This window comes from Coturnix japonica, chromosome Z (assembly GCF_001577835.2).
Source record: "Coturnix japonica isolate 7356 chromosome Z, Coturnix japonica 2.1, whole genome shotgun sequence".
Taxonomy (NCBI): Eukaryota; Metazoa; Chordata; class Aves; order Galliformes; family Phasianidae; genus Coturnix; species Coturnix japonica.
Genome location: NC_029547.1, coordinates 58,670,577 through 58,695,856, shown reverse-complemented (window position 1 = coordinate 58,695,856; position 25,280 = coordinate 58,670,577). Strand labels below are relative to the sequence as shown.

The 25,280-nt window shown below is 39.3% G+C and overlaps 1 protein-coding gene across 4 annotated transcripts in view; it reads right to left on the bottom strand.

Annotated features, from left to right (window-relative positions):
* PTBP3 (polypyrimidine tract binding protein 3) overlaps positions 1-23,869 on the bottom strand; it is a 48,038-nt gene extending 24,169 nt beyond the window's left edge. The window contains exons 1-5 of one of the 4 annotated variants that reach the window (XM_015849860.2): positions 23,765-23,869; positions 16,479-16,587; positions 15,435-15,468; positions 3,960-4,035; positions 1,057-1,226 (exon numbers count right to left, since the gene is read on the bottom strand). In XM_015849860.2, coding sequence (XP_015705346.1) covers positions 1,057-1,226; positions 3,960-4,035; positions 15,435-15,468; positions 16,479-16,525 — 327 coding nt within the window. In that variant the 5' untranslated portion in view covers positions 16,526-16,587; positions 23,765-23,869. The other 3 variants (XM_015849859.2, XM_015849858.2, XM_032441358.1) reach the window with 3 other exon arrangements.
* Positions 23,870-25,280: the final 1,411 nt, after the last annotated feature.

Sequence of the window (25,280 nt, the reverse complement as noted above, 5' to 3'; positions counted from 1 at the left end):
TTGTACTCTACAACTTTCTGAAGGGAGGTTGTGATGAGGAGGGGCTTGGCCTCTTCTCCCAGGCAACAAACAGGATACGAGGAAATGGCCACAAGTTGTATCAGATGAGGTTTAGATTAGACATAAGGAAAAACTTTTTCTCTCAGATAGTGGTCAGGCACTGGAATAGCTGCCCAGGGAGGTGGGGGAGTCACCGTCCCTGGCAGAGCTCAAGAGGCATCTGGATGAGGAGCTAGGAGATCTGGTTTAGTGGCTTGTTGTAGCTATGGTAACAGGAGGATGGTTGGACTAGATGATCTTGTAGGTCCTTTCCAACCTTCTGACTCTATAGTGCTACATTAAAAGGTATTCATTTATGCAAGTTTGTGGAGATACTTTATTTCAATCTCTGAATAGACTTCTACATTTTAAGTATGATATACTATTAAAGAAGAATTGGAGTAAGTACGATGTATGGAAAGACATGCTAATAAAAAAATCATTGCTAACAAATTTATTAGAATCCTGAATACGAGCATTATTGCTTAGGTTGCAAATGCATACTCTGATTGAAGCAGTAGGAAGAGGACACTGAATATCTATTGGTTTCTGCACAATATTATCCCAGTCCAGTGCTGTAGACTATCATTATTTTTAGGATTTCAGTGTTTATACATGATGTAAATTACCCATCACCTAAAAGTTTGTTTAGGGAAAAACAAACAAAAAACAAACAATTTCACATAAAAAAAATAATTTCCATGTTAATTATTTTATCGAGCTGATAATTTCAAGACAGCTGTCAACATAAATAGTAGCAAAGTAGTTCTCCATCATCTTATGTTCTTACATAAGATGCATGTTTGTGACTAATGGCAACAAGTTTCTAGATCATTATGTAATCAGAAAACATATGAAAATAAATTAATAACAAGTCATTTTTCCAATTGAAAAAAATGAAAATTTTGAGCCATGGATGAAATACTTGGACATCACTGCAATCATTTCAGTCAAACACAGTATGAAAAGCATTATAGAAATGAATGACAGCAACAGGCTTGCTGTTATAATTGTTACCTGACTTCTTCCTCTTAGAATCAATACATTGGTTACTTTGCCAAAAGGGAGTCCTAATGAAATGACATCTGCTTCAGTGGCATCACCCGGAATTTTACGAAGATGAAGGACACGAGAAGGTGAGCAAAGTGATTTCACTTCTTTAGGTTTCTTGTCGTCATCCCTATCACCTAAAGTGTTTTAGGAAAGAAATGGACAAACAAGAAAACTTAATATGCAGTATGAATTCCAAAACCTAAATGGGAGAAACTGCTGTCTCAGTACCAACATTAACTGTTTTCTATAGCTTTTTGTATTCTAAGAAAGGTCAGCTCATATATAAACCACTGGCTGTTTAAAAAGGTTCCCTTCACCTTTTCCAAAACTCCACAATAAATGTGAGGTCCTTTCACTTTCCTTTTTCCTTCTCTTTCATTTCCCTGTCTTCTGTTGGCTTTTGTTTGAAGTCTTGCAACTGGAGATGCTAGACACTTCTTTCCAAACACGCATGAAAGATATTTACAAAAAGTTAATTACATGAGAGGGACAAGTTAGTAGTAACCGGGAGCCGATACATTCATTGTTTTATTACTAACTTATCTTCCTGCATTGTTAGTTCTTCAGCCAGACTTGGCTGCTACCTCAAATAATTAACAACAGTAACAACAGCAACGCTAAAGAAAGACTGCTGTCCATATGACTAAGTTTAAAAGAATTCCCTTTGAAAAGGATACACAGCAGTGAAGCATGAAATCCGTACAGATTGATGGCTTTTTAATTGGCTTTTTTATCATTATTTTTTAATTTGCCTATTTGAATCCTGTAGCAGGTAAGTAACCAACAGTCACTTTCCATGGAGTTGATTCACAGTCCTTGAGAGCATTTTTAAGCAGAACACCACAACTAAAACTGGCATATTTTTCTATCACAATGAAGTAATAACTGTTGAAGTAATAAAATTGAGGTTCACCAGCCAATCTACAGATCCTAGTAATAGATACTCCAGGAGTAAGACACGGTGGTACAAGAGACTTGAAAAAATACCCCAAAACATGAGGGAAGACACCACATTGGTACCTGAATTTAAAGTCTAACTGCATGCTACTAAAATATACTAGCTTTTGTTTTGTCTTCCTCCTATTTATGTGCTACAAACAACTTGCTATTGTATGCTCTCTGTGCATTCTAGAAAATATGAAAAAGTGGCAAGCTTGCTGTGGAGGAGATTTTAAGACAAATATACTAAACATGTATCAGTGCAAAGCCAGGACACAGTATATTAGTGTTAAACCCTAATGATCTGTACTATTTTGTTAGATGTAATTATAAGGTTCAAAAAGGACAGGATGAAGTCCTTGACTTCATTAAGCTGGGTACTGCTTGACTATATAAAGGAGTAAATGAAACCTAAAAAAGATATTGCCTTTAAGATGAGTGTTTCTTGCAAGAGTGATCTCTTGTGGGTTCTGAATCATTACTGAAGGTGACAAGATGGAACTAAGTGGAAAGCACAGCATTATCTCCCTGCATCTTGCCTGTTACAGGAGTTCACTGATCAGGCATACAGCAAAAAAGGACAGTACTTAACAGAACAATTTCAGCCTGTGTGTGCGCAGTGTACATCATCCATTTTACCATCTACCCATTAGCAAGTACATGTTAATGACTTACATCTGGCCTAAAAATGTCATACGTATCTTTTCTGTAATGCTGTAAATACACCGAGTTTTGTGGAATTTGAGTTAAGTCACTAAATTAGTGATAGAACCTAGCCTTCCTTCCATCCCAAACACAAAGACCTCAGCACACTTCAAACTGTATTTCTATCTCTAGCTATTGCCTGATATGAATCTTGATAATTCACTTGGATTTACTGGCACCTAAACTTCAAAATGGATTCAATATTCTTCAATGGGCCAATGATGGCCCAGGGTCATCACGTCACCTCTTTGGAATTCCACACTCAATTGGGTAAAAACAGAAAATAGATATTCATAAGGGAAGCCTTTAAACAAAATTCAATAGCATTTAGAAACCCTGGAAGTCACTATGAAGTATCAGTGATGACACTGATAATTAATAAAAGACAAATGAACCAAATACAAATATATATTCTTTGCCAGCTGGCAAGTTCTTACAAAAAATATTATCTACACAGGCCTGAAATATCTTTCAGCTATTACATGACTGAATTCCAGACTGATGCAGTTTCACAACAAGCAGAAGCCTCTGAATGTCATACTAAACTAACAGAACTATGAACAACCCAACATGTGCAAATAAGAAATAGAAAAGATGAATGTTCCGATTAGCTCCTTTGTCTCTCCCTTAATCTTATTTCCCATTGGAAACACAGCAAGCAGTCCTTAAATGCTTACAAAGAGGTTGTTTGCTCTGCCCCTTGCACCCCTACAAAATCAGATACTGATGGATCAGATACTGCTGCTCAAGAAGTCCTAGAAGAGGGGTAGATAGCATGAACAAGAACATTTAAGGGAACCAACTCAAATGTTTATCATAAATCCACACAACATGCCTTATACCCCACTAAATTGACACCACTACAAGGTATTCATCTTCTAGCTATGTAGCCCAGACTGTATTGAACACTTTAGAATAAATTCCTTTAAGTTCCCAACTATAGAAAGAACAGGTGTTAGAGTATCTCCACAGAAGGTTACTAGCCTGATCACAATTACACTTAATTGGTATTTCTTGGCCCATACCAACAAATCAGCTTTAGAGCTGCAATTGAGCAAAACAGGGTAGACTCCAGTGCCTCTAAGAGTCACTTTACCCAGTTCAGGACTGGTGAGGCTGTTAACTGTGACAATTAAGAACTAACTAAGTAAATAAAAGTACAGAGAAATACAAACATTGTTGAAGAAGAACTGTGATAAAAATACATTTTTTCCTACAGGTACCTGTAGCTTGAGTAGAAGTGCTCATGGTACGAGACCTTCCACTGACATTAGCCGAAAGCGAATTGTCAAGTTCATGCTGAAAAACAAAAAACAGCTTTACTGGTAAATGCTGTTACAGAGGAAAAGCCAGATAAAAAAAAACTTAACAACTCCTTCCCAAGAGCATCTCCTTTTTATGTGTAATATGCACTATTGCTGTAAATTTATTTTTCAGTAAAACAGTGCTAACAATACAACAGTTCATTCTATCTCATTATGTTAGTTAGCGAGTTCAGACATGTTACACTTAATCTCTGATTATTTATCCTACTATTGTTTATGTTTTAAAGGATTAACAAATGTTTGTTAAAAGAAATTAGCTAGTTGCAGGCTCTGAGTCTATGTTCAACTTTGCTTCCAGATACAAATATCCACAGTGATCAGCAGTTGCGCTGACCTCAGAACACCAGCTTGCAACATTTTCAATATACATGTAACAGGTTTTTTAAACTTAATCATCAGCCAAAGCATTTGACAGTGGATATCCTTCCTGTACTTGCAAAAAAATAAAATAAAGCAGTGAAAAAATACATGCTTTAAGAATATGGAGAATCTGTGGCTCTAACCACTAACAGAGAAGAGTTTGAGCAACACAGATTCTTTATCCAAAAATGCCAAATTCAGCATGCCAGACTTAACTGGCAACTGGGCACTGATTTTAGCTATTAGGTTTACTCTAGTATGCCAGTAAAGCATCATCTCTTTCACATCACAGTTCCTCAAAATGCCAGAAAGATGCTTCCTAAGACAATGAGCGTTCTTGAAATTTGCAGTACACTGTTCTGTGAGAGTATTTACATGAAAAAAATAAAATAAAAAAAAAATTGAGACTAAGGGACATAAACTAGAAAATGAAGTAAGCAGATCCAGAAAGTACATTATCACTTTGGCGGAAGGACAAGCTTCTATTGCCCTTGCCCCAGTATTCTCACCAGCTCCATAAAAAAAGCAGCTTGTGCTGCATCAGTTCTGGTGCCCAGGAGATTCTTTATAAGATGATTCAACCCTCCACTAGTGAGTTTCAGCAGTATGAATCAAGTTATTAAGTTTATCAGCTGAAAGCAAAATCCAGAGCAAGGGAAGGGGCAAGGAGAGATGTCTCTATGAAGACATCCTTTTGGTAGCAGTAAGCCACTGTACTGGTTGGCATGCATTGCAGAAGCATTTGCCATTGAGGACTGATTATAAACTGTGCATAAAGAAGCTGTTTGGTTCTTTTTGTTCTTGCAGTTTGCCATGGATTCCAGCTGCTTCTCCCATGTTCCCAGAATCATAGAATGGTTTGGGTTGGAAGAGACCTTTAAGATCACCTAATTCCAACCCCCTGATACATGCAGGGACATCTCCCTCTATACCAGGTTGCTCACAGCCCCATCCAGCCTGGTCTTGAACACCTCCAGGGTGGGAGCATCCACAGCATTGCTGGGGAACTTGTTCCAATGACTCACCATCCTCACAGTAAATATTTTCTTCTTAATATCTAGTCTAGAACTACTCTCTTCCAGTTTAAAGCCATTTCCCATCATCCAGTCACTATATGTCCCTCTCCAGCTTTCCTCTGGACCCCCTTCTGATATCAGAAAACTGCTCTGTCTGAGTTAGGGTGGTGAAAAAACTTCTCAGGCAAAGTTGGCTGCTCATAAAACATCACACGTGTTAGAGTAAGGATTAAAACAAGACTGTTTTCATCCCTGTCAATGGTTTATGGGCTGGCTCGGCCCAGTTCCATGACCAGTGGGGCAGAGGGATTTCACAAAATCTGCGCTTCTGGAAAACTAAATATGGTATTGGAAGGCAAGATAACACACTATAATACAATTTAACTAGAATTGAAGCTAATAAATCAAATAAAATAAGAGAAAGACTGCCCAAAAGGCTGAAGGCCACACACTAATACTGAAGTAATGCACGCAACTGGGACAAGCAGCAGTGAGGAAAGGCAAAGGAAAAGAGACATCCCATGACCTTGCCAGGAGTTATATCTCCTGTACACTGCATCTCTTCCTTGACAGCTGGAAGTCTCATGGGCCCACCAAGTTAGAAATAATTCACCCTGTGTTGCCAGTCCAAGTCTATTTGAGCCACCTTAATTCTGGCAGCTCGGTCTACATAATGGTTGTTTTATTGTTCTTTAGTAACCCAACTCTTGGGCAACTGAACACCTATAAGGCGCACATTTACAACCATATTCTTTATTCAGGCAGCAATGTCTTTCCACAGTTCAGCAGCCCAAATAGGTTTACCCCTTCTTTGCCAGTTATTTTGCTCTCACTGTTGTAACCACCCCAAAAGGCATTTGCCATCATCCATGAGTCAGTATAAATCACAGAATCACCAAGGTTGGAAAAGACCTAAAAGATCATCCAGTCCAACCACACACCTATTACCAATAGCTCCCACTAAACTATGTCTCTCAACACAACATCCAGTCTTTCCTTGAACACCCCCAGGGTCAGTGACTCCACCCCCTCCCTGGCAGTCCATTCCAGTGCCTGACCACCCTTTCTGTCATCCCCATCACCAAAAGGGTTTTAGGAAAGAAATGGGCAAACAAGGAAACTTATTATTACGAATGCCAAAACCTAAATGGGAGAAACTGCTGTCTCAGTACCAACATTAACTGTTCTCTATAGCAATAAGGTCTCCCCTGAGCCTCCTCCAGGCTGAACATTCCCAGCTCCTTCAGCCTCTCCTCATATGGCCTGTGCTCCAGACCCCTCACCAGATTTGTTGTCCTTCTTAATAAATCTGCATCCTTTGTAGGCTATTCCATGAATGCAGCTTCCTTTAGCAAGGAATTCCATATTGCTTGTGGAATTGTGCTGCAAACCAGATCAAGGAAACAATTCCAAGTTATTGACACACATGCACATGGGCATATAAAATAACCTAGTCTGCAGAAGTATATACTACAGCTCTGCAGAACTGCAGAGAGCTATAGCTCACTGCTGCATAGAATGAACTGCTCCAGGAAGAAGGACTAATCATTCCAATGAAAAGTGTAATCACAGCATTCAGTGGTGACATGTGCCTGCACCTGAGCAGATGCATCATTGAACCAGCATCACTCAACACAGCTGCATGTATTCTACCTGTTCTCTGATAGCCATTAACTTAAGAATATAGGTAGCCCTGACATTGAAAGCTCTCTTAACCCACAAGGTCATCACCTTGTCAGCCGTTCTACTTGATCTAACAAAGGTGTTGAGTCTCTTACAATAGTGGAAACAGTCATCATTAAAAATGTACAACTATTTGGGATGAAAATTCTTTCAAAGTGAAGATTTAAGGTGAAGTACAGTGTTATCAGTGTCAAAATAAAAACATTTCAAAGAAAATGGAAGTTAAACTAATAGAAATTTCAAGGTGATATATTTGCATGAAAAATAAACACAGAGAAAGATGACATTTCAATATGCTGAAATGGAAGAAAATTATAGGTAGTCATCACAAACAGGCAAACCTTCCTTCCTCCACTGCAAAGTTCCCTCCCAAACACATTTGCTCAACAGCCTGATCATCAGACACCATCAAAGAAAGTTGTTTTAGCACAGATACCTGCTCTCCTGTAGGCTTGAATTCTCAGTGGTTCTTTTAGCAACACAGCGAGCTCTCCTGTCTCTGTTATCAATTATTGAAGTTCCTTGCTACACCAGTAACAAGATACAGTACACTCTTAAAGTCATGCCATAGTAATTATATATATTTAAAAAAAAGACAAAAAGAGGGAATAAAAAATAACCAAAGTATTAGCTTTGTTGATCTCATTACAAAAAGACAAAGGTTTCTCTTCAGAAGAAGAGATTTAGTATCAAATAATTAGTGAAGCTGAGACAACGTACACTGCTGAAGCATGAAGTTGCTATAACAAAGTTTCTAGGGGCAGATGCCATACTGAAGTTGAAGCTACCATGCAGACTTCTAAGAAGCCCTAAACAAACAGCATGAAGTACTTAGCTACAATTTCAACGTCAGTAGTTTCAAGAACTGTACACAGAATAGTTCTGAAAACTGTCCCATTGCATTTCTCATTTGAGACCGTGCCAACCAGCATGACACGTAATATTGCACAATATACACCTAGGCCATTTACCCACTTTGCTGCATGAACAACTCACATTAAAAATGCTACATGCCTTTAGTGTACAACATAGAAGACACAAGAATTACTAAACAAATTGATACTGAGAAATTCTTCCACGCTCAGTTGTTTTCACCAAGCATAGCCAAAGTGCATAAAAATGAAGTGTTTTGAGTTTCAGTTTATGATCCCTGCTGCAGGGAGCAAGTAACAGAGGGCTTCTTGGGAAGAGAAAGTACCAAGTGACTCATCTGGGATCCTGCTGGGTGAAGGAGGTGTCACCATGCTGCCCAGGGGCAAGATGGCTGAGGGTGTGTTTGCTGTGTGCATCTACTCCTTCACAGCAGTGAAAATGCAACAAAACACTAACCATCAAAAAAGACTTTTTTTATCTTCCATATCTAGAAAATATATCAGTTATTTCAGATAACAATGACTAACATGTTACCTTCTGCCTTCTAAAGCAGACAATGAGAAACAGATAAGCAATGCTTTCACTAAGCACTTAAAGCACAGGGAATGCAGCTGAATGAGCTGACAGCATTCCTGGCTGTGACACATACATCATTCACGATGTGGGAGGAGCCAGCCTCACCGACACTGGCATCAGCTGGCTGAGATAACTGCAGCAGTGCTCTTGGTAACATTCAAGCCTTTAAATCTTGGCCAAGCTCAGATGACACTACCATTAGCAACTAAGTTCCTATTACTCTCACCTTACTTAAATAACTACCTGCAGTGGATCATTTCTTTTGTTTTAATTAATGTTGCTAGAAATATTAACTAGCAAATGTCATCATTGTTTTTTCCAAGAGCAAGTGTTTTTCAAGAATACTGGCATCACATCTTCTTTTTGCTTGCTTTTAATTATTAAAACATTGAAGTTAAGGTGCTATAACTTGAGAGATATTAGAACACTCCAAAGTAGATGTGACTGTTCATGTTTCATGTGCTGCTGCTGCCTCCACCCTTTCAAGTGCCCTTAATTTTCCTCTACTAACCAGGAAAATGAAGCTAGCATGACTAACAGATTAGACTACAGAGCACTGCCAAATTATTCATGCACCGTAAAACACTTCAGGGTTACTGCTGTCAAATTAACCTCAAATAAGTGCTGCTTAGATTGCCAGTAGTACAACATCAGCAACAACAAAAATGCTCTTACTAAATATTCTATTACTGTGTAAGCATCAAAATAAAGAAAATAATAATTGGCCTTTTTAAAATCAGATATATATGTCTGTAGTGAATATAAGTGTTCTCCTTTCTGCTTCGGGCTTAAAAATACTAAATCACAAGACTATAAATCAGTTACTCTCTTCATCAAACCAGAATGCAGTTACAATTATCACAGAACCACAGGATAGTTGGGTTGGAAGGAACCTAAAAGCCCATTGAGATTCAGCCCTCTGCCAGTCTGGTTGCCACCCAGTAGATGAGGCTGCCCAAGGCCACATCCAACCTGGCTTTGAGGACCTCCAGGGATGGGGCAGCAACATCTGAAAACTATATGGGTGATAGTGACAATGGAATGAGCTTTACATCAGATGAAACAAGCAGCCTAGAATAGAGCTTCAGCTGCTGCCTGCTTTTGCCATTAATTCCAACTTGCATTTTGTGCCCTGTGAGAAAGAAAAATAATTTAAAGCTGTAAAAATTTATAGTGATTTCATTCAGGGGCACAAACCATTCCTCCTTTCCCAAAGCACACCAAATATGCTATGTCCACTTAAGGCTAAACATTAAACACTTTTTTCTTCCATTTTCCAGCTTTTTTCAGTGTGCCGGCCTACTAACAATATTTGGTGAGGCTGCCAATATTGTATTTCATTTGTTTGTCAGGTTTCCAGAGGTTAATTCTGAAAATAATTTTTATTCATTTATTCCTATGTGCATACAAATAACACTTCTATTGAATCAAAATTGTGTTTATTATTTAAAGATAAGTATTCTGCAAAGTTCTTAGCCTGAAATCCCATAGCAAACCAATATACAGGGAAACTGAAAGTACCACATCTGGGTTCTAAACTGTATTCAAACCTGGCAGCGTAATAGAAGCATGATGACCAGTAAGAATCCTAACTGGTTAACTGTTAACTCCCAGTGCATCTGCAACAATGACTGGAGCTCCAGAAGTAGAAAACAAGCCAATCAACTTTGCATGGAAAGCACCAATTGTATTTTAAAGGAATTAAAGGAATCCTATATAGTTTCTATCACTTAAATTATTAACAGACTCTGGACCAAGCAGAGAAACAGTTCATCCAGGTCTAACTCAATGGAAAAGGCAACTAAGCACTGAGAGGAAAATTATTCTGTATGAGTCATACAGCTTTACTGTAGAATAAAACTAACTCCTTTGATCTGAGATAAAACATAATTTAAGCAATCAAACTTCCTTAGACTTTGACAAAAATAAAGAACTCCCAAACTCAAAATAATGCATAATCTGATTTTATATACAGGGGATGAAATGGAAAAAAAAACAACTTTTTCAATTAAAACCCTGGAGTCATACTCTGGCCATTTTCAATGTTTTGCATACAGTTCCACCACAGACATTCAATAATCATGTTTGCCCCTGACTACTGTAGCAGAAACCAGAAATAAAGGTATTTGCTTTTTGAAACACTCAAAGGTTGTACCTAACTGATCAGTTTCTCTACTGTACTTACTAAGTGCAATAATGCAAAGAGTAGAAAAAAATGAACCCAAAGAACTTTGTCTTCCTGTCCTAGATATAACTTTGAGCATTCTTCCTCCACTTGCCATCTTAGAATGAATTCTAAAAATCCTTTTCTTCCCTTCTCCCAAAAATAAAAATGCAACTAAATATTTGTTAGGTATGAGGACCATGAGTTTTCATGAAGCAATAAGCTCAGGAAGAACTAAAGAGTCATTTAGTCTGCTTGACCCCTCTCAGACCTTAGTCTAGCACTATGCAAGGACCCAGCAATGCGAAGAACTTAAACTGACAGCAATTCAATCATTGTTTCAGCTAAGCACAAATATTAGCTTTTCTAAACATAACTATAATACTGTGCACTTTTTCTCTTTTCTAAAGACAGCTTGCCTATGTCATCTTCAGCATTTAGGGATATAATTTGGCCACTTGTTAAAATATTTTTCTAAGAAACTAAATTGCTGCTTTCAGTTTTCGGTCAGAATGGAAAAAGGTATACCAGCATTCACTTAATTATTCACTTAATACTAGAACCTGGTCTTTAAAATATGTTGTAAATACTACATATATGTACCAAGAAAATCCATATCTAACAGTGTTATTATCCCATTTTCTCAGAACACTCAGAAGATTGGATAAAATTAGGACATAACCAAGATCAATATTTGAACAGAAACCTAACAGTTAACTGAGATAACAGAAATTTATCCATACTGACACCAGAGCTGAATTTTCTGATGCAAAATCTTTAACAGAAATACCAACTTAGGCTCCTTTTCCCACATACTGTATACTATCTCCCCACTGTTTGTCAAATGGACAAGCTAATTGAATAGAAAAATAACTTGTTACCATCTCTACAGCAGAATCATAGAGCTGTGCCTGCATACTTGATGGCACAATGCACCCCAGCTGAATTAACAGCTTACTGACTCAAAGGTGAATTAAGCAGCTTATCAGATCTTTTCCTTTCTCTCTATTCTGCTCCACCTTGGGAATCAAATTCAACAAGCCAAGATGGAAAGCAATTTTTAAAATAAAGACAAGGTTATTTCCTCCTCCTTTAATTAATACTCAGTCTGCTCTTTGGGAATACAAGAAGGGCTGTACAGAGCAGCAACTGTGGAGCAAGATAAACAGCATGAGAACCAAGGACACCTCTGGACGAAGAAAGAGCAGCTCGTGGTTCAGATTGGACAAGCACTTGCATGAACAGTTGAAGATTGTTTGTGGACCACTCTGTTGATGTGTAAAGGTGGATGGGAAAGCTGCAGGGGCGAATGGGAAAGCTAAAACAGGAAAACTTGTGAAGTGATATGAGAATGTGTAATAAACAATTTGGATTGTTTGCATTGGAGCTGCACTGCTCCACATTCAGATGAGCTGCATCTGGAGGTCAGGGAAACAGAGATCTGATTGAAACTTCACTTTATCAGCACCAGTAGAAGTGTTAAAAGGCCTTTCTGAAAGCATATCATGATTAGTTAGCAACATTCTGCAAAGGCTAGACTAAACAGCGAAACAAAGGGGAGGCAATTTTGTCTATATTGCATAGAACTTACTAGTAAAGAGGTCAGAATGTACATAGTATATCTCATATTAGAGACAGCAAGTACTTAATAAAATTCAGCAACTAACAGTTATTTTTCATTGAGCAGGAGAAATTTGCAGCCAATCAATATTATTAAAATATCTTTCTTCCAAAAATAGTTTAACAAATGTAACATTTGCAATATTTACATGTCGCTTTCCACCTATTATTTAATGAGAGACTCCTTTTCTCCTGCTAAAACTACACAGGAATACACAGCACCATACAACATAAAAGTAAAATGCAGACAAGACAAAGTGGTGTTAAGGGGACTTCACCAGAAATGCTAAGTTCAGTTTCTCACAATGGAGGAAAATACCAATGACAGGGACACAAGCTTCACAGCTACCAGCATGAGTATCAAAGTTTTACAACTCACACACAAAACCCAATGAATGCAGCTTCACTTGTTCTGTATCAAGCCTGAGTTTTGAAACTGTTTATCTACATTGGATTCTGAATTCAGAACTTTGTTTACACATGCAGGTTCACTTGCCAGCACAGTTTTTCACACTTACACTGTGAATTTCCTGACTTCAGCACAACTTACTTGCGCCAGGCTCAAATTCAGATGTGGTTAAAGGGTCTCCATGTTTCGTGAATGTCCATGAATTACTATGTCACTTCAGCCAAAGCTAGCAAGTAATCCGATTAGTGGACAGTCTTCATCAAAAGAAGTAAGCAAGTGAACAAGCAAAAATAAAACTGTTGTTGGAAAAAGATCTGCTGAAGGAAATTCAGTTTCATTGACATACATTCAACAGATTTGGAAGTTGTTATTTAACTAAGAAGTACTTAAGGTATTTGTCTAGTTTAACAGCATTGCCATTCCTATGTAAACTGAGAATGTGACAGTCCAAAAGTTCACAAGTCCCAAAATGCTGTCTTTAACACTTCTAAGACTACCTGGTACAAACATTCAGAAGAAAACAAGCACACAGCAATGTTTTGTCAAAGTACTCTCCACAGAACTACATAGACAGACACATCTAAAAATAAGACTAAAATGTTAGAGATATAAACATATTAAACAGAGCAAACGTGCAAATATAGCCTATCCATCCCAGACACAAAATTAAAAAAAAAAAAAGTAAAGGAAGAATCAAAAATGCCAGCTGTATTTATACTTAATTGTAGACAAGGAGTCTTGACCTAAATAACATTCACTGCTCTCTAAACTACCTTTCAAAAGCTTATGGCAGTAAACCTACAAAAAACAGTTGAAAAAAAAAAATGGACTAAGATTCAGATAACAAATCTTACATTTCTGGGATACACATCCCTGAAACATTCCTTTTTTTTTTTTTTTTTTTCCTTTGTGAAATAGATTTTAGTACTAGAGGATACAAGGATACAAACAAAGCCAGGAAATTAAAAAAAAAATACAGGGGGTGGGAGGGATCTCTGAGATCATTTAGTCCAGGACACCACTGGCCTTCTTGGCCACAAGGACATCCTCATGCTCTACCTGCTGTCTAACAAGACAACCATCTGTTCTGTAGAGCTCCTTTCTAGTCAGGTCAGCCCCTAACCTGTACTGATATATGCAGTTATTCCCTTCCAAGTGTAGCATTCCATACTTGTCCTTGTTGAACCCCCTATGGTTCCTCTCCACTCATTCTGTCCATGTCTTGCTGAATGGCATCACAGCATTCCAGCGTTTCAGCCTCTTCACTTGGTTTCATATCACTGGCAAATTCACTGAAGGTACACTCTATCCCCCAACCCAGGTCATTGATGAAGATGCTGAACAAGATTGGGCACAGTACTGGTCCCTGGGGAACAGTACTAGCTACAGACCTCCAACCAGACTGTACTGCTGATCACAACACTGAGACAATGCCAATAGGCAACGCCTTGTCTGTTCACACAATACAGACATAATTATCTCCTTATTTTAACAGAGTTAACAAATGCCAAATTATTTTGCATACTAATCACACTTCTTCCCTCTCTGGAATACTAACACAACTTTCAAAACATCTACAAAGCATCATACTCTAAAAATGCAGATGGTAACACAGAGGTCTAGAGAAAAGCAGTAAGAATTTCAGCTTCATAAAACATGGACTTCAAAGTTGTAAATTGCCATGGTTTTGATCAGGGCAGAATAAATGCATTAATTTGTGCACAACAACTTGGACCAGTATCAAGTATTTGTATTTTTATCCTTTCTGTAAAAGGGTAATAATTAATGTGAGGATCATTACAAAGTTACAGAAAACCGGTTCTCTCCATTTCGTTGTCAAAAGGAGCAGTGACTATCAGAAGTTACAAGGCAATGAGTGTGAAAGCTACAGCCACGTGAGCTTGACCCCAGGTGTCCCAGACCTCCTCCAAGGCTGGGTATCCCTGAAGGCACAGTTGTACCTCACTCATTCAGAATAAGGTAGATGAGACATTTACAAGGTGGAAAGCATCTACCAGGTTGTCCATTATTAGCTGGCAGATAGTCCTGAGCTGTTGTCTTTAAACAACAAATATGATACTCAATACAATCCTTACTAAAACTTTCATCCTAATTCTTCAAAAGCAATTGAATATGTGGGTACATCTGTAAATAAATACCACAGAGAATGAAACTTGTACTGTGAGAACCTCATTTCCTTAAGCTTAATCCTTTTCCATGTTACAAATGTACCTGTATGATGTGATAACATGTATAGTTTTGCTGTATTTTACACTTTACTATCCACAGGTCTGAAGATATTTACGTGATGTAAACAAACAGTATCCTACTTAAACCACCAGCAAGCTGTTTTCCATTTGGTCAGGGAAAAAAAAAAACAATCCTTACACACACTTCTGAAGAATAGATAGTCCAGTAATGACACTTCTATTTTATAATATATTATTGTGAAGGATTAATATTGAGAAAAATATGGTTAAGGGAAGCAGAACTAGTACAGGAGACTTGTAACTACCGATAAAGTATCAGTAAGAATAAGCAGCATTGTATTCTGACAGCACAGGGGTTTGAACCTTGAATATATCTTAGGTCCATGCCAACCCCAAGTGTTTTGTTGTTTTAAACTAAAAGAAGGAACAAGAGCACAGTAAAAGATGAAAAATGATTCATACCTTATCACCATCAAGTGAAACATCTGTTGCAAGTCTGTATAAAAAAAAATTAGAGAAAATGAAAGATGTTAGAGGGCAAATTATTGCAAACATAATGGTAAATAGACTAAAGAAAGAACAATTAAACTGTGATGAGCTGTGGACTTTCCTCCTGCAAAGGAAATGATTTAACAGTGTACAGTGTGGAGAGAAAAAAAATAACATATGACAGTCAGGATCACAAAAGCAACCAGCTAAACTTCTACAAAATTTCTATATATACCCCACCCTTTTTACCATTGGATTTAAAAAACAGTTCCTTGTGAAAACAACAACAACAAATAAACAGGATTACAGGTATTTATCAATAGCTACACCTTACAGAATGAAGGACACCCATTTCTGTTATTATCTCTATTGTTCTGCAAGACTAAATAACGTACCAAACTTAGCTCATGACCAGCATATTTAGAAAAAAAACAAAACAACCAATAACAACACCAATGTCCCTTCCCATGTATCCAAAAAAAAAAAAAAACCCACAACTATAAACTGATTTGCACTTTGAATGATCATTCATTTAAAAGCATTAAACTACTTTTGGTAACTATTTACTTCAGAGTGATAAAATTGTTCAAGAGCATAGAAGTAATCCTATTCTCACCTCAATCACAACACTCCAAAGGTGCTTATCTCAGATTATTTTTCTTTACGAGTTTTCAATTCCTGGATTCACATTTTAAGCTTCTCTCCACAACAAATGCCATACACGTGTACATTTTAAATGAAGATTCATATTCGCAAACAATTATATAATTGTAGAATTTAAAATCTCTGAATTGCACGCTTGAAATCAAGCAAATGCAAAGTAACAGAAGACTGCACAATTACGTGCATCATGTAAATTAAACATCACATGAATAAGCTACACAAAAGATTTGCATCAAGATTATCAATTGAGAATAATACTTCCATAAACAAGCTGAATTTTAAATTACTGCTTAAGATTCTCTAGAAGAGTATTGTTGTACACAAGAAAAGCACAGTCACATCTATGATACCCACTCTTGTTCTTTTCCTCTGGTCCGCTTTGTTTCATCCTCACTCGCCATTTCTTCCTGTATGGTATGTTCATACGCAGTAGCCTTCGATCCTCAGCCCAACCCTACTTCACCTGTTGAAATAAGAAGTAATAGAATCTGTTAGAATCATCATTCAGAAAGTAGGATTTTGTAACAGCATATTAATTATACAAATAAGGACAAAATAATCTCTCAGATTGTCAACAGACTCATGAGAACAGAATGACCCAGGTTGGAAGGGACCTCAAGGATCATGTAGTTCCAACCCCCTGCCTGGCAGGGCCACCAGACATCCACATTTACTAGATCAGGTTGCCCAGGGCCCCGTCCAACCTGGTCTTGAACACCTCCAAGGACGGGGCATCCACAGCCTCCCTGGGCAGCCCATTCCAGGGCCTAACCACTCTCCTAGTGAAGAAACACACAACTCTACTGTAGTTTACATATTTCCCTATACCCATAAAGCCTACATCTCTTGTAGAAATGAATGCTGCATCTTTTCAGTATGCAGTACCAAGTGCCTCTCTCTCTGTCATAAGAGATATCATCACTCATACAGAACGCAACACCCCCTCCAGCTCTACCTACAGTAACGCATCGACTAGCAGCCCTCATTTCTTGAAACTCTGAATTGAATACATGAGTTTGTTTGCAAAGTTACAATTTTTCCTGATCAAGGTATACTGAAGTGATTTAATTGTAACATGTAAAGTGCGACTTCCTTTTGGCAGGGGACAGACCTGATTCTGGTAAGAAGACCTATTTCTGAATTCTATTAGTATTTAAATCCACAGATCATGTTAGCATTCTAGGTATTTACACTAGCAATTAAATTAGTTATCACCTTTGAGCAGCCTATAGTTTTAAATCAGATTGCTTTAGTTAAACATCAAGTTACTAACACTCATTACACTGTAACAGTTTTAATCCAGGCTTCCGATGGCTTTTTTTTTTTTTTTTTTTTTTTGAGAACTCCGGATCTTACTGAGATTTTACTTATTATCAGTCTCCCTCCATATCTTTTAAGATACATACTAATACAGTGATACCACGATAAAGAGCACCTCCAAGAGAACACTGTTCACAATAGTCCAAATAATGCCTGTCACAATAAGCATTAATAAATTTTATTTATTTATGATAAAAGATAAATTCCATGGCTGCAAGATAAAATTCACAGAATAAGAATTCCCAAGGAATCACAATCTTGTTCCTTGATAATTCTATAGCACTATTTACATTGCTACTGTCTCATCCTTCAGCCTACAGAAAACATTGTTTCATGCAATCCTGCAGACAAGACTTAACAACCAAGAACTACTTTCAAGTTACTTCTACACTTTTTAAGTAGTCAATTTTATTTCCATATATATTTTTCTATTTTTGGAAAAGAGAGCCATTGTATGTATAAAAACTTGTATTTCAATAAATTGAATAACATATGTTATTGGATAAAGTGGTATCATTCAGACAGAAAGGATCAGCCTGGACTGACTGAGCTACCTAACACTTCCAGACTAATGATGGATAAAACAACTCCATTTCTAAAGCAACAAGTAGCTGCTTTTCAACTAGGAAAAAAAATAAAAACAAAACCCCACGTATAACTAACGAATAAGTAGGATTATAGACACCAGTTCATTTCCTTTATCAGGAAGCAATGTATATTTTCACAGGCTCTCCCTTAGGGCACAAGCTGTACAGTGTTATGGACCTATAAGACTGGGCAACATCTGTATTTTTTCAGTGCATATCTTCAGTTACTCTTCAGCACCCTTTCCCTATAAATATGTTGTTCTTCAAAGACGAAAGAGCGAGAGATATAAAACATTTAAAAAGACAAAATAAATACATAAATAAATCAAGAGAATAAGGATATCTGCATTCATACATATATTCTGAAATAGCCCAATTCTATATGGAGAGCAAGCTTCTGTCTACTTCTACCAATTCCTATCATACAAAAAGATTGGCAGCATTGACAGAAGCCAAATGGAAAGATAACAAATAACGTACCTTTGAGTTCAAGAAGCTTCCATAGAGGAAGCTTCACACTACCATATCCAATGTATTAAACTGTGCAACGAATAACTTGAAATCGAATAAACAAAGAAACCCTAGAGATTCCCATCTGATGGCGTTTCAGAAAATGACAGGTAACTGAAACAAAAGAGAATGAACATATGTAAAGCTAGAGTAATTCTTCTGATAGCACAAGGTCTACATACATAAAGCAAGAGAAAGAAATTAGATTGGAAAATAGAGGGAAGTGACATTTTAAAAAAGGAAGAAAACGCATGCGTTATAGTAGGCAGTAAAATGAAAAAAAATGAACAACAAAAAATTTCCCAGAGAAATGAACCTGGAAGGAAAATGCTCACCAAGCCAAGAAAGGCTTGGTAGGAAAATAAGACCTATGAAAATCAGGAAGGATTATGTACAGCTTACAGATTGAACTAAGTCACCTGGCATGCATCTCAAACGCTGCATTCATTTAATTTGCAGTGATCTTTGGGTCACTGCGACAACATGCATTTAATGCTGACTGGTAAACTGTATTCTAAGCATTAGTCTGTCATCTGATAATGAATGAAGCTTAATTCACATGCTTACTCAAAAGAAACCCTAGAAAAACATTGTCTCTCCGACTTTCCCATTAAGGTTCTTCAAATCCTCCATGCTTTTCAAAAGTGCTGGAGTCTAAGAGCTGCAAGAAAGCAAGAATCAAAGTTGGAGCAATGCTCTCAATCAAATCATTGCAAGATATAGGAGAATAAATCAGCAGCAGTCTGGTCTTGGTTACAGAGGGAAGTTGCTTCGTGTACTTTTCACATGCTACTGTACACACAGCAACCATGCCCCCTAAAGTCAAGAAAAGGGTTACCAAGTCCCTGATTTCTCCATGTGATCTAATCCCAAACTAAGAGAAATCCTAAGATTTGATTTCTGCCAGTTGAACTGTCTATGGATCACCCTTGTTTCCATGGTAAAAGCAGTCTGGTTCCCAAGAGCTGGTCATATTTATTTACAGTGGTAAGATCTCGGTAGGGTTTACTGTGTGAGCATCTGTTGGGGTCAATCACATGACCAGAATGTATGTAAGAAAGCATTGTATTGATTCATGTGCTTCTGGTATGCACTTTTGAGGAAGTTTGTCTTCTCCTAGACTTCAAATGCCACTATAAAACACCATGTCTTTTAATGAATAACAGCACCATGTTATATTATTTGCAGTATGGTGTGATTAAGAAAGTTAATTGCAGAGATAATAGTCAGATTGTTGAATCATATGAGCATTCATTCCATTGGCTATCACTGGAAATTTAGGGTGCGGTTTCCTGGTCACTTTATGCTGATCTAAGGCTATAGTGAGAGAAGCCAGCCATACTATTCCCCACCCACCTATTTTCACAGCTCTCCCTGAACCTATCAGCAGTGTGGCAGCACGGTACCAGAACAATTTACCATGTAACCTACACACACAAGTGCTGCACCATCACTCAGGTACAGAAATGAGCTGCTGAGTACGGTGCTGCACTTCTGGCATCTGTCCCGTTAAAACAGCTTTAGTTAAATGGGAAACAGCAAGAGCAAGGAAAAATGCTATCAACAGGAACAGCCAAAACACTTTTTTTCCTTTTCATCTATCCACAGTGTCAAAAATGCTGCCTTCCACTGCAATGGGAAACTCGGATTCACAGCCTTATTAACTCTGTTTCCATATACTGAAACGTAAAAAAGGCTCAAATGCAAAACTTATGCAGTACAAAATGAAATTTAAAAAACATGTGGACGATGGTCAACATCGGAAAAACTGAAAGCAAAAGTGACATTCCATGAAACACTGTTCCTTAGGAGAGCTACAGGCTTACTTTCACTATAGAAAGTCACGTTCTGATACAACACTGGCTTTAAAAAGCAAGTCAGTCTACACATATCTGTACTTGCCTCTCAGTACTTCCAGGGGCAAACCAGCTAGCACGGCACTTCTACAGAAGGAAAATTCATACACAGCCCCTGACAGGAGTCTGCATACTCAATTACTGATCTCCCCCCCCAGGGCACCAAAACAGATCAGTTTTCTTGACTGCAGACAAAATAATGTAAATAATATTTTGACAACTGGTAAAGAAAATGTGACTTAAAATTTGCTATTTTCATGTTTTTGATGTCTGACAAGTCATACCTCCAATTACATTAGATGTTCATAGTAAGCAAGTTCATTCAGTGAACAGCATTCTCATGTGGAGGGATGTTTTCACCCAAAATATGCTTAGTACTAAACATATAACCTCTCTCCTAAACATAAAACCCTAACTGCATTAGAAATAGATATCAATGGAGGAGTTATATTAGAATTATATATCCTACATTTTCATATCATACAAAAAAATACATAACGTCAATCCTGTAAATATTTATGAAATCTTGGGATAATTACATGTATGTGTCTCTTTAAAAGCCTGAGCAAAGAGTCAGAGAATTGCTCAGGTTGGAAAAGACCTTAATGCTCACTGAGTCCACATCCAACATCACCTTCCAGAATTTAGAAGCCTTGTTAAACACAGAGGTTTTATCTGATAATGGAGTGGATGAATTTAACTAGCAAATAGATATTCGGTTTCTTTTTTTTTTTCCTCTTACTGAAACACAAGAAAGTCAGTGTCTTCACTTAAAGAACATACATGTACACACAAGGCCTGCCATCAACAGTCAACTGAAAATTATAGCTTATGTCATTGCTAATGGTTTTCAACTTAATCACTTTAACTTGTATCACATTTACCTCCAAATGCAATAATATTAAACAGAGAGCCGATTGCTTTGCCATAAAAAAGGAGATTTCTCATACAATCACAGAACAACCCAAACATGAAGGGACACACAAGGACCATCAAGTCCAATCTCTGACTCCACAGAGAAACACCTAAAATCCAAACCCAGTGTGTGGGAACGGTGCCCAAATGCTCCCTGAGCTCCATCAGCTCAGGGTTGTGCCCGCTGCCCTGGGTAGTTCTGCCAGGCCCACCGCCCTCTGGGCCTTTCCCTGACCCTCCCCTGACACAGCTCCATGCCATTCCCTAGGGCTCTGTTGCTGTCACAGCGCACAGCTCATTGCTGCTCTCCGCTCCATGTGAGAGCTGCAGCTGTCATGAGGCCTCCCCTCAGCTCCTCTGCTCCAGGCTGAGCAGACCCTGGGGCCACAGCCTCTCCTAACACCTCTTGTCTTCCAGATCCTTCTCCATCTTTATCTTCAGACACTCTGACAGTCTGATGTCCTTCTTGCACCAGCACCCACCCTTCACACAAAGCTGGAGGTTAGGCCACACAGTATAGAGCAGAGAAGACAACCCCCCCTCACCTGCTGGCAGTGCTGGGCCCGATGCACCCCAGAGCATGGTTGGCCCTTCAGGCTCCAGGGCACGGTGCTGCCTCAGATTCAACTTGCTGCTGGAGAGAACCTTCCTGATCCAAACAAAAACATTTCCTCTTTCTTTAACTTCAACTTATCCTCACTAGAATTAAGTTTTGTATTCAAAGTAGCCTTCGCATCTAAAAGGACACAACTGCTTCCAGTAAGTAATATCCATTGGTTCCAACGAGGTACAATTTTATTCTGCCACCCTTCTTATTCTGAAAAGTATTCATCAACTAAAATACAACGTAAGTTATAAGAAGTTTTTACTATAAATTATTCACTCTAGGGCAGTTTTAACTCCAGCGTCTCAGGAGCTTCTGTTTTAAGTGCCTAACAGTTCAGACATCCTGCTATCAATTCCAACTCTCAGAAAGCCCTCAGCGCCTCCCAATAAAAAGCCAGTCTCCTCAAGCACCCTGCAGGCCAGGCCTCCCTGCAGTGCCAAGGGCGCACCTCACAAACCACAGCGTGAACCCCCAATTTTCATCAGAAAATCCCAAAACACCCCAAAACACATCACTCCCAAAACACCTGAAAAGCCCTGTTTAGGAAGATTTCCTTCAAAATCCTCCACTGATCCACCTGTAATGCCATCCTTAGTCTGCGCCTTATCCTCACTCTCAGCGCGGCGATAAGCCTCTTGGTCTCCTTTGGAAGTTTCTGAAAAAACTAGATCTGAAGCAAAGGTAAAAAAACACTGATCGTAACAAACACTTCATTGTATTTTTTTCCAAATATTTCCCAAAAAGGTACTTCCTTACACCATTTTCTTTTTTATTAATTAGCGCTTACTCAAGAGTGCTCCCCTCAGCCTGCCTCCCTATCACAGCTTCTACCCCAACCGCACTGAAAGATACATGAGAAGGCTGGGCTGCACTGCCGCCAATCTTGAGACAGAGAGAAGGAAGCTCTCCGAATCTCTGCTTCGGAGTACGTGGATCCCAGGAGCAGCCCGGCTGCTCCAAGTCACCGTGTGAACTTCGCGTTGGTTACACCTACATCCCGCACAGAGGCAGACGTACTGCCCTGAGCGATCGCTTTCAGACATAAGGAAAACGGAACGGACGGCTCGCTTTTATCCCACCGAACTCACGTTAAGCACAGTTCCTCGGAACAACCAAATTTCTCAGCACGCCGAGAAGAGCATCAGGTAAAAGAAAAAGAGAGAGAAAAAGGACAAAAAGAAAAAGAAAACAACATCCGCAACCGCGTTGGTACCTAAGCAACAAGCAGAGCTGACAGCACGCATCACCGCTCCACTTTACTACCCAGTTCCAAACTCCAGCAGGTCCCGCAGCACAGCCGGACACCCGGCTCTCCCGCAGCGCAGCGGAGCGCCGCACCGCCCGGCCCCGAGCACGGCACTGCCCGCCCGCAGCACGCACCCACCGCCGCTCCAGGAAAAGGGAAGGGAAAAAAAGCAGAGTCGCGGAGCCGGAGGGAAGCCGGGCACCGGCATCGCTGCCGAGCCGGATAGGGAGAAAGCAAGACGGGAAAAGAGACGAACCTGAGAAGCAGAAAGCGATCAGCACGGCGCACCGTCAACCAGCTCCCTCCTGCCGACCACCTGGCGGGGCGGCGGGCGGCAATATCCCCACACCCTGAGCCCGGCCCCTTCCAGCACCGCCCCCCGGGCCGGCACCCACCTTTCTCCGCTCCCGGGCGGGGCCGTCCTCCAGGCCTCTCTCCCCTCCCCCGAAGTGGGAGGAGGGAGTCGATGTGAGGCCGCTCCCCGCCCCGCCCCGCCCCGCCCCAGGTGAAGCCCCCCGGGGATGGCCAGCCCCCGGGATGCAGAGCCGGGGCACCGCGCTGCCGCTCCGCCGTAGGGCCGCTCTGCCGGGGGGACTCACCCGTCTATTGCGCAATGTTGGGGCGCGGGGCCGGCCGACAGCCGCCGTCGGGGGGCGGGGAGCGGGGCGGGACCCCCCGCTGCCATCCCGCCCCGTCGGTCCCGCAGGCGCAGTGAGGGAGCGCATCAATCCCATCTGGATGCGCATGCGCTGGGTGGGTGTTAAAGTGGGGAGGGTCTTCGGGTGTTGGGTATAGGGGCAGCGGGGTGATGGACGGAGGGGGGGGACCCGCTTCAGGGAGTAAAGAAGAGGGAAGACCCTCGGCCGTGGTGCCGTTCCATCAGCTGGTGGTGTTTGTTTAACTGCCTTCTAGCGAAAGCAACACAGCACGTGGTGCAAAATGCATTGAAATGACAAGCCACTGATATAAATGACAGTCCCAAACCACCATGGGTTCCACAGTCCCACTCTTCCATGAACAAAACATTCAGTGTTATCGCTGCTTCAGAAAGCTGAGTGTACCAGGTCAGGCAGCAAACATGTAATCTTAAGCTATTTCTTTAAACTGGTCTAAATCTGGGTGAACAGAATTACAATAATTTTTATTTTATTTTCCAGTTGAAATAAGAATTTAAAGGCTGTTAACACCTGTGGAAGGAATGAGGATATGAATGTATTTGTTGCTTTAGCTGGTCAGTTTTCAAAAGTAACTCTTGCAAACAACAACCTGCCCAGCATAATGACTGTTAAGGTAAGATTAGAAGTACTTCGATGAACATGCATTTGAAGAGATGAATATTGGTCCTAGCATCAAACTCAAAATCATCTGGGATGATAAAAGAGCGCAGAGATAAATTAATAAAATAAATATTAATATATTTATATATTAATATTATATTAATATATAATAATATTGATAAAATATATATTAAGAGTATTTGTCTATATACATCAGAATCTACAAGTGTGTCCAGTATATCAATGCATTAATATATGCACATTTGAATTTGCTTGCATTTTATAATATACATATATATCAGCAGTTGTTTATACATATGTATTTCAGTGTTACATGGTCAATTTTGAAACATCTCTCTGGAAGTCAGGCTGTAAAAAATGCCCTGCTGTGTAATTCCTTGCCACACGTTACAAGTGAAATACACAGTGTAATTTGAAGATATTATGAGTGTTCTCTCGTAATTGATCTCTACACCATAAAAAAGAAATGAATGTGTTTCATCAGTAATTATCTAGACCCTGCTGCTGTTGAGGAATGCGTTCTAATTCATTTCCAGCTGCTGTTCACTATGCCAATAGAAATTTTAATAGGATCCTATGGTAGAAGAATAGAATAAACCATTTGTGATCAGACGTGAGCTGGATGTAACACATGCAGGAAACAGAAGAAAGAAAGTAAAAATTAAACTTTCTCATCATGGAAAGGAAGAAGAAAAGGGGAGAGGGATATAAAAAGGATGTGAAAGAAAACACTTCTAGGAAGTAAGATTAGGCACTGGGAGTTGTTTCTACCCTCTCTTGACTACTTTTACTGGTATGTTTTCTTGTTTTTTCTATT